At 46.1% G+C, this 12,947-nt stretch overlaps 1 protein-coding gene across 1 annotated transcript in view; it reads left to right on the top strand.

Annotated features, from left to right (window-relative positions):
* The window catches only part of DNAH10 (dynein, axonemal, heavy chain 10), a gene marked incomplete at its 5' end in the record, with an annotated part of 50,763 nt that extends 38,164 nt beyond the window's left edge, over positions 1-12,599 (top strand). The window contains 18 exons of the mRNA XM_009084734.1: positions 365-512; positions 1,315-1,594; positions 1,948-2,177; positions 2,878-3,151; positions 3,795-3,899; positions 4,414-4,568; positions 5,264-5,418; positions 5,522-5,705; positions 6,414-6,614; positions 7,703-7,912; positions 8,269-8,364; positions 8,996-9,167; positions 9,825-9,956; positions 10,298-10,509; positions 10,593-10,760; positions 11,072-11,252; positions 11,846-11,991; positions 12,453-12,599. Of these exons, the coding sequence (XP_009082982.1) occupies positions 365-512; positions 1,315-1,594; positions 1,948-2,177; positions 2,878-3,151; positions 3,795-3,899; positions 4,414-4,568; positions 5,264-5,418; positions 5,522-5,705; positions 6,414-6,614; positions 7,703-7,912; positions 8,269-8,364; positions 8,996-9,167; positions 9,825-9,956; positions 10,298-10,509; positions 10,593-10,760; positions 11,072-11,252; positions 11,846-11,991; positions 12,453-12,599 (3,196 nt within the window). The remainder of the gene's footprint in view (positions 1-364; positions 513-1,314; positions 1,595-1,947; positions 2,178-2,877; positions 3,152-3,794; positions 3,900-4,413; positions 4,569-5,263; positions 5,419-5,521; positions 5,706-6,413; positions 6,615-7,702; positions 7,913-8,268; positions 8,365-8,995; positions 9,168-9,824; positions 9,957-10,297; positions 10,510-10,592; positions 10,761-11,071; positions 11,253-11,845; positions 11,992-12,452) is intronic.
* Between the last annotated feature and the right edge of the window lie 348 nt (positions 12,600-12,947).

Here is a 12,947-nt window from a genome sequence, read left to right as displayed (position 1 = left end):
GACACATGTACCATTTTTAGGAATTTTTTAAAGGAGTTCTCTATGTGTTCCTATGATCCAGCAGGTGGCTTTTCATTAACCTCAATGAAGTTGGTATTGAACCCGTGCCCAGACAGCCCATGTATCAACTGCAGGATTGCTCACAAAGGCACCAGTCAGTGTTTTGGGCAGTGTAGTCACAAATCACTCAGACAATGAGTCAGTCTGAGTTTTGCTGCTCTTCCCATAGTCCACACACTCTGTATGTTTCCTTGTGGTCTGATCGTGTGCTCAGCGAATTGCATCATTTTGCTGACAAATGAAATGTGCTGCTCTCCCATTGAGTTTTCATCCCAGCCTAGCCTTGGATCCCTTCTGTTCCCAGGTGGGTTTCCCAGGGATTGCCTCCTGATGAGCTCTCTATCCAGAATGGCATCCTGACAACATATGCCAGTCGCTTCCCGCTGTGTATTGACCCACAGCAACAGGCACTACACTGGATTAAGAAGAAAGAAGAGAAAAATAATCTGAGGGTAAAGAGAAAAGATTGTTTTACCTTGTTACTGGTTGTTTTCAAAGCTGCATGAGTATCTGTCACTTTGAGTGGAGAACCAATTATATATTATAGAGTCATGGAATGGATTGGGTTGGAAGGGACCTTCTAGTTTCACCCCCCTGCCATGGGAAGAGACCCCTCCTCACTAGACCAGGTTGCTCAAGGCTCATCCAGCCTGGCCTTGAATACTTCCAGGGATGGGGCAGCCACAGCTTCTCTGGGCAACCTGTGCCAGAGCCTCAGCAGCCACTGAGTAAACAATTTCTTGCTTACATCTAATCTTGCCCTGCCCTCTTTCAGTTTAAAGCCATCCCCCCTTGTCCTATTGCTAAATGTCCTGGTCAAAAGTCCCTCTGCAGCTCTCTTGGAGCCCCTTTAGGCACTGGAAGGTGCTATAAAGTCTCCTCAGAACCTTCTCCTCTTCAGGATAAACTACCCCAACTCTTTCAGCTTGTTTGTACATGCATCTAATCAAAAAGGAGAGTGTAGATTGTGTTTTAGCTCAGCTCCAGGATGGAGTTTGCATGTAGGACAGTAAACACAGTCAGAGGCACAGTTAGCACTTTGAAGAGTAGTTCTCCAAATGGAAATTATTCTCTAGTAATCAGAAAAAAAGCACCTTTACTGTTCTGTAAACAGTGCAGTTTGTATCATCTGTGAGGGGAAAGACAAAAAGCAGCAAAGAGCAAGTATTGGTGCTGGCAGCTCTTGTAAAATAATAATGTTCATCACAGTGAATGTCAGTTCTCCTTTCACAGCTTCCCATTTTTCTCTTGCAGGTGGCTTCCTTTAATGACCCAGATTTCCTAAAACAACTAGAACTGGCCATAAAGTATGGAAACCCTTTCTTGTTGCATGGGGTTGATGAATATATCGATCCTGTGATAGACAACGTCCTGGAGAAGAATATCAAAGTTGCACAGGGGAGAGCATTCATTGTCCTGGGGGACAAAGAGGTTGACTATGACAGTAATTTTAGATTGTACCTGAACACTAAATTGGCAAACCCAAAGTATTCTCCCTCTGTGTTTGGCAAAGCTATGGTTATCAATTATACAGGTAAGCACAAGTGTGTGTTTAGCAACAAAGCAGTGATTATGCTGTAGTGCAAATTTAGGGCCTGGTTTGTTGTCTGAAACCTCAGTGAAATTCTCGTAGTCTCCCTTGTATTTAGCATGTGATTTATCAGAAAATCCTTATCACTTCTCTCTTCTAATCTGCAGCTGAGCTAAATATCTCTTCCTGCTCCTGTCAAGTTAAGCAGCTGTGGTTGAATTAAGATACAGAGTCAATAACCAAGTCACTCTGGTGCATTGCTGTAGTTTTATGAGGTGCTTGAGGTTAAATAAGTTGTGTCAAAGCTCTGCTGTGTTTCAAACCAGCCTGTGCTGTGTCCATGTGTTGCACTGCAGTTACACTGAAGGGCCTGGAGGATCAGCTGCTCAGTGTCATTACGGGTTTTGAACGGAGGGAGCTGGAAGAGCAGAGAGAACGTCTCGTCCAGGAGACCAGTGACAACAGAAACCTGCTGAAAGATCTGGAAGACTGTCTGCTTCAGGGACTGACATCTTCCACAGGAAACATGGTGGACAACTTGGAACTGGTGCAAACCCTGGAAGAGACAAAGTTCAAAGCTACTGAGGTACCAGCTCAGGCTTTTTCAGAGGGTTATCTCCTAACAGAACATAGTCTTTCCTTTTATTCACTGTGCTTCCATCTTTCACCCTTGAAGCTAGCAATTAGTTTGAAAGGAAGTGGAAAGATTTCTCGTGAGCATGTTGCATCTCTCAGTATTGAGCAGAATTTTAGAGTTCAGAGAACCAAATCCCATCTTCAGAGAAGTCCCTAACAGGACCAAAGTAATGGCTCTTTACAGTTCTAAAGCAAGAATGATGTATTCCTTTCAGCTCTGAAGCAGCCTTTGTCTTGTAGCAGATCTGACCTGAAAAACTGAGATAATTCATACTCAGAGAGGATGTAGAATCTTCATCCCTGGAGGTTTTCAGACCATAGTTGGGCTAAGCCACAGTGGACCTGATCAAAGTGGTGGTCATACTCCAGCTTTGGGCAGAAAATTGAACTAAAGATCCCCAGAGGGTCTTTCCCACACTATTTCCATGATTTTGTGTAAAGCTTTGCCTTTACTTTTCATAAATACCCAGGGTGGGATTAATTTTATCTAACTTTGGATTTTGATAATTGATCCAGCTTCTTTTGGGTTACTTGCCCAGATTCCCTATACAGAGAGGCAGGCACTGAGCAGCTCTGGTTATTGTGCCATAACATACACACTCTGGATCAGTGCAGGAGTTACAGGTGTATAAAATCCCTCTTTGGTCCAGGTGATTGAGAAACTGAAGCTTGCAGAGACGACAGCGGCAGATATCGATCTCCTTCGAGACGGCTACAGACCAGCTGCCAGGAGAGGAGCCATTCTCTTCTCAGTTTTGTCTGAAATGGCACTTGTCAACATCATGTATCAGTTCTCACTGGTTTCCTTCTTAGAGGTGTTTGGACTCTCTCTTCAGAAATCCATGCCCAGTCCTGTTCTTCCAAAGAGGTTAAGAAACATCATGGATACACTGACTTTCAACACCTACAACTATGGCTGCACAGGTCAGTGCCTTGTAGTGATGGGTTGAGACTGTGTTGTGCAAAAAAAAGGCAAAGTCAGTTGGGTATGTCAGAGAGGCAAGTTCCAGCAGTGAGTTCAGTGATGCTCAGGTCTCAGCACTGCTCCTGGTGTACACTTTACTCCCTGCTCTTTGTGTTAGAAGGAACCACACACTTAGCTATGCAACTCTTGCAGAAATGCTGTTCTTAACACAGTTAGCAATGGGAAATCACAGCTCAGGTCCCTGGATGGAGCTCACAGGGTAAGCCTGATCCAAAGCCCCATCTTTGATCACTCTCATCATGGAATCATGGAATTACTAAGGCTGGAAAAGACCTTTGAGATCATCAAGTCCAACAGTCAATCAGCTGATCTTTGTGGGGTGACCAGATCATAGAATCACTGAATCATGCAATCTCAGAATAGTTTGGGTTGGAAGGGACCTTTAAGACCATCTAGCTCCAACCCCCTGCCATGGGCAAGGATGCCACTGGCTAGATCAGGTTGCTCCAAGCTCCATCCAGCCTGGCCTCAAACACTTCCTGGGAACACATCCCCACAGCAGGGGCAGGATGTGGGCTTGGATTGCTCCAGTTCCATGAGCTTTAGCAGCTGGTTTGTGAGAATATTGTCCTTTTAACGCAGGCTTGTTCGAGAAGCACAAGTTACTGTTCTCCTTTAATATGACTGTCAAGATAGAACAGGCTGAAGGCAGAGTTCCACAAGAAGAATTTGAGTTCTTTTTGAAAGGTAAAGTGAATATTTATATATAAATATGTAGCTATAGCTAAAAGGTCTTTTGAAGGCAGATTATTTTTTTTTACTAGATGCGGTTTACTGAGAGCTAACACCTCAAGAAACCACTGAGGAGAGCTCTGTGCATTGGTTGACACAAACTGGGGGTTCTGCTATGTCTGGATTTTTCACTTTGGTGAACAGCAAAGAGGCTGAACCTTCTCTGCAGGTGTTGACAAATCTCATATTAGCGAATTGTTAGGGTATTACCTGAGAAAATAACCTGTAATTGTCTGACTGTACATCACTTTCACGAGTACATCACTTTAGAAATGGTTGCAAAGATGCAACTTTGGTTTTTGCAAGCACTTGTAGAATTCCATCTTCTCTTCAGCAGACAAGTCTGATCTTACAGTGCTTCCAGAAACAAATTTCCAGTTGCTCCCTCAGTGCAGTGGGACTGTGTGTGTGGTCATGTGTTGCAGAGTTTCTGACAGGGACACTCACTCTCCTTTCTGCCCGTGACTAGGCAATATTTCCCTGGAGAAGAGTGCACGGAAGAAACCTCATGCTTGGCTTCCAGATCAAGGCTGGGAAGACCTGATTCACTTGTCTGAACTGTTTCCTGAGAAATTTGAATCTCTTCCAGATGATGTGGAAAAAAATCCAGATGTATGGAAAAATGTAGGTGTTTTTTTTGCAGTCCTGCTCTGTCTGCTTGTTTCCCTCCTGGGATTGAGTGTTCGAGTACGATGTGCCACAGCAGGAGGTGTGGCACTGCAGGCTTCTTGCTTTTCTTCTTGACCTCAGCTGCTGATTGATTCGCAGAAAAATTAAGGATTTACATAAACACCCCCAAAAATTCTTCCCTGGTATACTGTAAATTTTATACTTGTCAGTCAAATGCCTTACAGGAGTTGTTTGCCCTGTTGAAGTCAGTGGAATTTATGCTGTTGATTTCAACATTTCCCTGGTATTTTCATGCTGCTAAATTGTACTTTGATCTTCTTGTGCAGTGAGTTCTATAGGCTAGTGACAAACACAGACTTTCCTTTGTTCTGTTGTTTCATTCCATGTCTCCTTGCTTTATAAGAAAGTCTTCCTGTGAACAGTCTGTCAGTACTTTTCTGCTATTTCGTGTATCTTAAGAGAATATAAAGTATAGAATGAAAATACAAATGTGTATCTGGTCTTGAACACTTTATGCTGAAAAAGTTGAACTTTTTACATTCACCTAACCTTATAGCATGTCTTTGCAGCTGATTGACTTTGTTTTCTTTGTGTCTCTTGGCCACTTGTTCATCAAACTGGTTTTGTCTCTTTCCTCATAACTTCCCTGATTTGGCTCCTTTGCATTGTCTGCCATCTTTTCTTGCCAGTGGTATGACACAGATGCCCTGGAGCAGATCCCATTCCCCATGCAGTACCAGGACAGTCTCTCAGCCTTTCAGAAGCTCCTGCTCCTACGGTGCTTCCGTCTGGACAGGCTGTACCGGGCAGTGACCGACTACGTGACAGTGACAATGGGGGAGAAGTAAGTCACTTTCTTCCTTCAAATCCTGATCACACCATCAGGTATTTCACACACAGCTGCTCTGTGCAAACCAGCAGCTTTTTGGGGCTTCTTTCCCCTTCAGGTATGTGCAGCCCCCCGTGATCAGCTTTGAGGCCATCCTGCAGCAGAGCAGCCCTTACTCACCAGTGGTTTTCATCTTGAGTCCTGGCTGTGATCCTGTCACTGACCTCATGAAACTGGCTGAGAGGACAGACTTTGGAGGGGATAGACTCAAATTCCTGGCCATGGGACAAGGCCAAGAAAAGGTAATGAGGGTGGGAGGGTGAGGATGTGCTGTGTGCATCGAGTCTGTGAATGGCAGGCCCTGCTCCTAGTGCTCTGGGACTGATCAAATTTCCTTTCCAAAGGTCTCGTCCATTTTAAAGGAATTCACTGTTCTGGTTTGGGTGAGGTAGATTCAGAACCAGATTGTCAGCTGTTAAAAAACAGTTGAGCTGAAAAGCTGTTACTCTGCAGCCTTTCAAAGGCTGTCAGTGACCTGGAGCTCTGTGTTTGGACATGAGATGGCTGCTACCAAAAAGCTATCCTGCTCCTTTTCATGTAGCTTTCCTTTCTGTTATGGACACTAGGGCAGGATGCCCAAAACTTAACAGCTGACTGAATTTGGCAAGATTTCAGTCCGTGGGAGAACTATCAGAGTCATTTAGACAACCACTTCCTAGACTGATCTTCACCCTCTTCTGGGCTATGCACACCCTTGTCCTGCTTTGAAATACTTCAACGCTCTGTATGACTTTTAATTTCAAAATGAATTTATACTAAAGCATCCCAGAGCAACTTCTTGTGGTGTGGGAAAAGGTTTGTTCTCAGTAAGTGGCATTCTGGTAAGTCTGCTGGAACTAAAAGGCTGAATGTGCTTGTTAGCAGACAGATCTCACTGCATGAGCCCATGGGAGGCAGTGAGCTCAGAGGGGAAGGGAGAATCACTCACACAAGGTTCTTTCCCTCTCCAGATTGCTCTGCAGATGCTGGAGAATGCAGTGGTTGAAGGAGAGTGGCTCATGTTGCAGAACTGTCACCTTTTGGTGAAGTGGCTGATCGAGCTGGAAAAGGCCCTGGAGAAAATTGCAGAACCTCACCCAGACTTTCGCCTCTGGCTGACGACTGACCCGACCAAAGGGTTCCCAGTTGGAATCCTGCAGAAATCCTTGAAGGTGCTGTGCAGTGGGGAAACCCCAGCCAGGAGGGCCTGTCCTGCCACTGCTGCTCAGCAGAAGAGCTGAGCTGTGGCAGGAGCCTGACCCGGGTGCTGACCTGGGCTTAGGAACTCACTTTTTGTCTTTCTAATCCAAATCCTCTTTTCATCATCCTGTTTATCTCCCTGTGATGTTTCCTGTGAGTGAGAGCTGTTCAGCACTTCTGAAGCAGCTGTTTCAAAGTAGAAGTTTGTGAGTGAACCTGGAAATGTGACAAACACTCTTCAGATCCAAATGCTGCCACAAGTGAGGAATGTCCAGAGAGCCAGAATCAGCCCTGTCAGTCCCAGAGGTGCAGTGCAGCACCGAGGCCTGAGCCTGGCCTGGCAGCAGTGCCAGTGCCACAGACGTTGGAATAGGATAATGGTTTCCAGCTGCTACTTCAGGCTGCAGCATTTACCACCAGAAGCTGAGCTGATTATTTTGCAGGCACAAGCCATGATTCTGGCCTGATGTTCTTTTTTTTCATGGCTGCTTTACTGCTGCTGTGGTGACCAGTCCTGTAACAGCATTATTCACTCCAGAGATGGTGTGACAGACCCAGCAGTGTGTGCTCTGCTGTGACAGGGACAGCTCTGGGCTGTTCTTATCCCACACTGGGGAGAAGTGAGTCTGAAGAGATCTGTAAGGCTGTGGAGCTGCACCCTGAGCAGTGAGAACAGAGGTTTTAGAGCACTTTGAAAAAGCTGTCAGAAAGCTGCTCTAGGTTTGCTCAGCAGTTAAACCATCACCCTGGGGACGTAGGACAGCCCAAAATGTGTGAAGTGTTGGTATTACAGTAAATTAGATCTTCAAGTGTGAGAATTATTGTTTTTCCAACACCATGACGATTTCTAACCTAAGTTTCTCTTTACATAGGTGTGCTTACCTTGATAAACAATTTGTTCCATGTCTTTACTTAAGGAAAAACCCCATACTGATAGGAATTTGGAAAGCTACTTAAAATGTTCAGGCTAGCACTGCACATCTTACTTCATGTGACATATTTACAGCTCATTTTCCTCTAGTTGTCCAGTAATTGATGGTGTCCCTAACTGTTTTGATAGGTTGTTACAGAACCACCTAGTGGTCTGAAGCTGAACATGAGAGCCACCTACTTCAAAATTCCCCAGGAAGCCTTAGAGGAGTGCCCACATCCTGCCTTTAAATCCTTGGTCTATGTCTTGGCATTTTTCCATGCTGTGGTTCAGGAGAGAAGGAAGTTTGGGAAGGTTGGCTGGAATGTACCATATGATTTTAATGAATCTGATTTCCAGGTAAGAAAACAATTACAGTGGCTCTTGCATTCCTGAGGAGCTCAGATTACTTTGAGAACATAGAATTGATCAAATCTGATTGCTTAATAGGTTTTTTTCTGTTTCTGTGGAGTCACATAGACTCCTGATCTTCTCTAATGTCATTGTGGCCACTAAAGCCAATTCCCAATCCTTCATGTTTAGATTGCCTCTCTCATGGGTTTCTTTTCTTCAGAGAATTTATACTTAACCTTTTGATTATTTCAGAAAGAAACAATTGATAGTTTCCAAACCAGAACTACATTAAACAAACTCTCTGAATATGGATATCTGATTTATGAATCTTCTTCTCTCATATATTCCAACAACTTTATTAGGTTTGCATGGAAATCCTTAACACATACTTGACCAAAGCTTTCCAACAAAATGATGGTAGAATCCCTTGGAGCAGTCTCAAATACCTTATTGGAGAGGTGAGTGCCTACAGTGCCTCTTGATGGTAAAAAAAAATCCAGGTAAATGCAGTTTCCTTTCTGCATGGGCTGCTGAGAATCATTTCTGGGCAGGCTTGAAACTCCAGTGTAGCCCTGAGCAAGTGCCTTAATCTGAGTCTCGGGGAAATAGAGCCACTGTGTGTGGTGCACAAGAGGGAGTTGTGGGGCTTAATTAATTGTGAGTGAGAGCCCTGGGGATCTGCTGCTGAAAGGCTGTGAGCAGCACCAGAGCACACTGGTACAGGCACAGTGGGTAGCACTGGGGCTCTACCGATTGGTATTCCCAAAGCTCGTGCAGGGCCCCGTGAAATCCTGCAGAAAACACTTCTTCTGCAGCTCTTAATCTCAGCTGAGCACGAGCTGGTACCTAGGTGATAGAAATCACCCAGATGGGTGAGTAGCAGTGCCCAGAGCAGCTCCCCCAGACCAAAGCCAAACACATCCCACCTGTCCCCCCAGGAGGGGTTCTTGGTATCCATAGGGGAGACAGTGTTACTCCTCACAGTCACTGCAAAAACAGAGAGTATTTTGGACCTTTCATGGATTGGTTTTAAACTGCATTTTCTGCTCCAAAGGCCAAAGCTCTCCTATTGCTGTGCCTCATTTCTAGGTCATGTACGGTGGCCGCGCGATCGATAGCTTCGACCGGCGCGTCCTGAGCGTCTACATGGACGAGTACCTCGGGGACTTCCTCTTTGACACATTGCAAGTCTTTCATTTCTATAAGAATGACAAGGTTGATTATAAAATTCCAGAAGGGACTGTAAAGAATGACTTTGTTGGTAAGAAATGCTTTTCCTGACACATATATTAGCATTAAAAAATGTCTCCTTCCAGCAGACATTCCATACATCCATTGGTGGATATGAGAAGTGTTAAAATCCTCTGCTTTTTATGAGCAGCCCTTTGCAATGTGAGCTTAGCAGTGAGCTCAGTGCTTAAAAAAACCCCACAAAACCTCAGTAAACAGCATGTTAACCTCGTTAAGTGACACATTTCTGTGTATATGTATTTAAGTGTTCCTTCGATCCATGCACTAGGAGCATGGATCCACCAGCTCTAGGATTTGACTTTTTTCAAGCAGAGCAATAACCAGATCACTGCAGTGCTCATGTGAGCTTAGCAGTGAGCTCAGTGCTTAAAAAAACCCCACAAAACCTCAGTAAACAGCATGTTAACCTCGTTAAGTGACACATTTCTGTGTATATGTATTTAAGTGTTCCTTCGATCCATGCACTAGGAGCATGGATCCACCAGCTCTAGGATTTGACTTTTTTCAAGCAGAGCAATAACCAGATCACTGCAGTGCTCTCTGGGGAGGCATGGATCCACCAGCTCTAGGATTTGATTTTTTTCAAGCAGAGCAATAAGCAGATCACTGCAGTGCTTTCTGTGCCTGGGAGCTGTGGGTTAACAGAGCCCCTGTGGTTGTGTTCCAGAGGCCATAGAAGCTCTGCCCCTTTCCAACACTCCAGAGGTGCTTGGGCTCCACGCGAACGCCGAGATCGGGTACTACACGCAGGCAGTGCGCGACATGTGGGCTCACCTCCTTGAGCTGCAGCCCCAAACAGGTGTGTTCTCCATCCAAACTGGGGTTGTAAGTGGGAAATCACGAGGTGGTGAGGGCCTTGCCGTGGGGACTGTGACAGCAGTTGAGGGGGGAGTGATGCTGGTGGCCCTGGGGAGCAGAGGGACAGTGGGGACTGGGAAGTGAGCGAAGCTCAACCCTGGCAGCGTCGGAGCAGCGCAGCACGTGCCCTGAGGCACATGGGGAGCCTCGTGGGCAAGTGCTGGAGCAGCACAGGGTGGGACACTGATGCCAAAAGGTTAGTCAGCTCAGCCTTCCCCCAGCATTAATCAGAGGAAGAGTGGCCAATACAGGTTTAGTCTCACTCAACCATTTTGGTTTTAGGTGAAACTGGAACAGGAATCAGTCGAGATGAATACATTGGCAATGTTGCCAAGGATATAGCGAACATGTTACCCCCAGTCTTTGATCTCGAGCAGATACGGAAAGGCTTTGGAGTTGACATCTCCCCCACGACTGTGGTGCTGCTGCAGGAGCTGGAACGTTTCAACAGGCTGATCATTCGCATGGCAAAGTCACTGGCTGAGCTGCAACGTGTAAGTAAATCACAGCAACAACACGGAACCAGCTGGGCCATACCTGCCCTAGCCTCACACTCAGACTCTCCCCATTTCTCCAGGCCTTGGCTGGGGAGGTTGGCATGAGCAGTGAACTGGATGATGTGGCTCAGGCTCTCTTCAACGGGCAGATTCCTGGGATCTGGCGGCGACTAGCCCCCGACACACTCAAAACACTTGGAAACTGGATGATTTTCTTTAGAGCTCGGTATAACCAGTACTCCAGCTGGGTAAGCAAGTGCCCCCAGAAAGCTTTTACCTTGTTAAGCTGCATATTATGCTGTGCCAATTGATGCAGAAAGCAGTGAACACTCACTGCTTTAGCTATGCCCCCAGAAAGCTTTTACCTTGTTAAACTGCATATTACGCTGTGCCAATTGATGCAGAAAGCAGTTCGTTGAACTAGTGCAAATCACCCCCCAGAATGGTAATGCATCATTGCTTGACAAGGATGTCAATGACAAAGACACTGACCTGTCTTTAGAAGCACTGACCTCTGGGCTGAGTATCAGGTGCTACAGATCACCTTCTGTGATTGCAGGTTAATGAGCACGAGCCCAGGGTGATGTGGCTGTCAGGTCTGCACATTCCTGAATCCTACCTGACAGCTCTTGTTCAAGCCACCTGCAGGAAAAACAAGTGGCCCCTGGATCACTCCACCCTCTACACAGAGGTAACCAAGTACAGGAGAGCAGAAGATGTCACTGAAGACTGCACTGAGGGTAGGTGTTTTTATGATTACTTGGCAAAATAATAAAGGAGTTGATGGCTGAGAAAGAGAAATCTCTCGGCACATTGAGTACATTACTTTGGTTACACCTAGGCAGACAATACCTTAGGGTTTGCATTTCACAGTCCTCATAATTTCCAGCTGGGTTATGGTTCCTGCTTTCCTGCAGAGCTTCTGTGTCCACAAAGCACCATCTTCTCTCTCCAGCTCTTGTCACCCACAGACAAGGAGACTTGTACCTCTCTTGCTCACTCCCCACATATATAGATACACACACCAATTCCTTACTGCCTAGAACATTACCAATCCCAGCAGGTTTATAAACCTCTATTTACACATTGACTTGGGCAATTGGAGAGCAGCAAATCAGTGTTTATTCCTAGTACTGCTCATCAGTGGAACCGAGACAATTTGGTTTGATTTCCCAATACAGCTGGGTGATAAAACCAAACCCCACAGCTCACTGCACCCTGTGCAGCTGCAGTTTGACACACAGTCAGTTTGTGATGACCGCAGAACAGTTGTCTTAAACTGAGCTTTTCTAGTAGCTCAGTTTATACACACGTTGCCTTTTGCCCTTTGCAGGCTGCTTTGTTTCTGGCCTGTTCCTGGAAGGAGCAGACTGGGACATGGAGCAGAGCTGCCTGACCCAGAGCCAGCCCCGCGTCCCGGTGGTGGAGCTGCCCATCGTCAGGATAATCCCCACGGAAGCACACAGGCTCAGACTGCAGGTACAGCTCCCGGGGACACAGTGGCCAATCAGCTTAGTCACTCCCTTCTGCTGTCACATCCCGTGGCCTGCAGTCCCTGCCCTCCTAGCCCAGCAGCTGGATTTCTCCATCACCACTCAGCTACAAAGTACCCCAGTTGGTTAACACTTCTCCTTACCTTATCCCCCATTACAGTTTTTCTCTTCTAAGGGGGTTGATGAATTTGTTGCCTCTTTTCCCTCCAGGCACTCTAGGACAGGTGTCATGGGACACTCTTACACTCCCCCTACTCTTCCTATTATTTCCCATCCTCAGTTAATGACATAAAGGACATTTTCTGGGTATCAGATAGTTAAGACCTCTAACAGAAAATGTGAATTTCTGAGGACAGTCACCTCTCCTCAAGGCCCTTCTTGTCTGCAGCTGGATGCAGCAGTACCTCAGGCACTGCTCAGTGTCCTTGTTCCCTTGTGCTCTTGCAGAACACGCTGCGGACACCTGTGTACACAACCTCCCTGCGCCGGAACGCGATGGGCCTCGGCCTCGTCTTTGAAGCTGATCTTTACACTACAAAGCACATTTCCCACTGGGTCCTTCAGGGTGTGTGTCTCACCCTGAATGCAGACTGATGGAAGTAGGCACTAGATTCTTCCCTTTAGAGGGGCAGGGAAAAACCCTCAGCCCAAGCAGAGGTTTGGCACTGTAGGGAGAGTCACCTTCACTTAGGCACATCTGACTTTAAATTATACTAGCTTGGTTGTACCACACTCTCAATAAACACATTTGAAGAAGAAAGTGGGGATTGTGATTTGTGTGCCCTTGTGGAAAGGCTTCAAGCTGGGCTGTGGATGCACAGGAGGTAGTAAGTTGGTCTCACACACACAAAGACTAAGGTTTGCCTGGATGGTTGTAAGAAATGTCTTTAATTGCCCAAAGCATCACTTCTGCGGTGCTTGGAAGCTGTCCCCCCCCCCAGC

This window comes from Acanthisitta chloris, unplaced genomic scaffold, assembly GCF_000695815.1.
Source record: "Acanthisitta chloris isolate BGI_N310 unplaced genomic scaffold, ASM69581v1 scaffold5211, whole genome shotgun sequence".
NCBI lineage: Eukaryota > Metazoa > Chordata > Aves > Passeriformes > Acanthisittidae > Acanthisitta > Acanthisitta chloris.
This window is presented reverse-complemented; position numbering and strand designations above follow the sequence as displayed.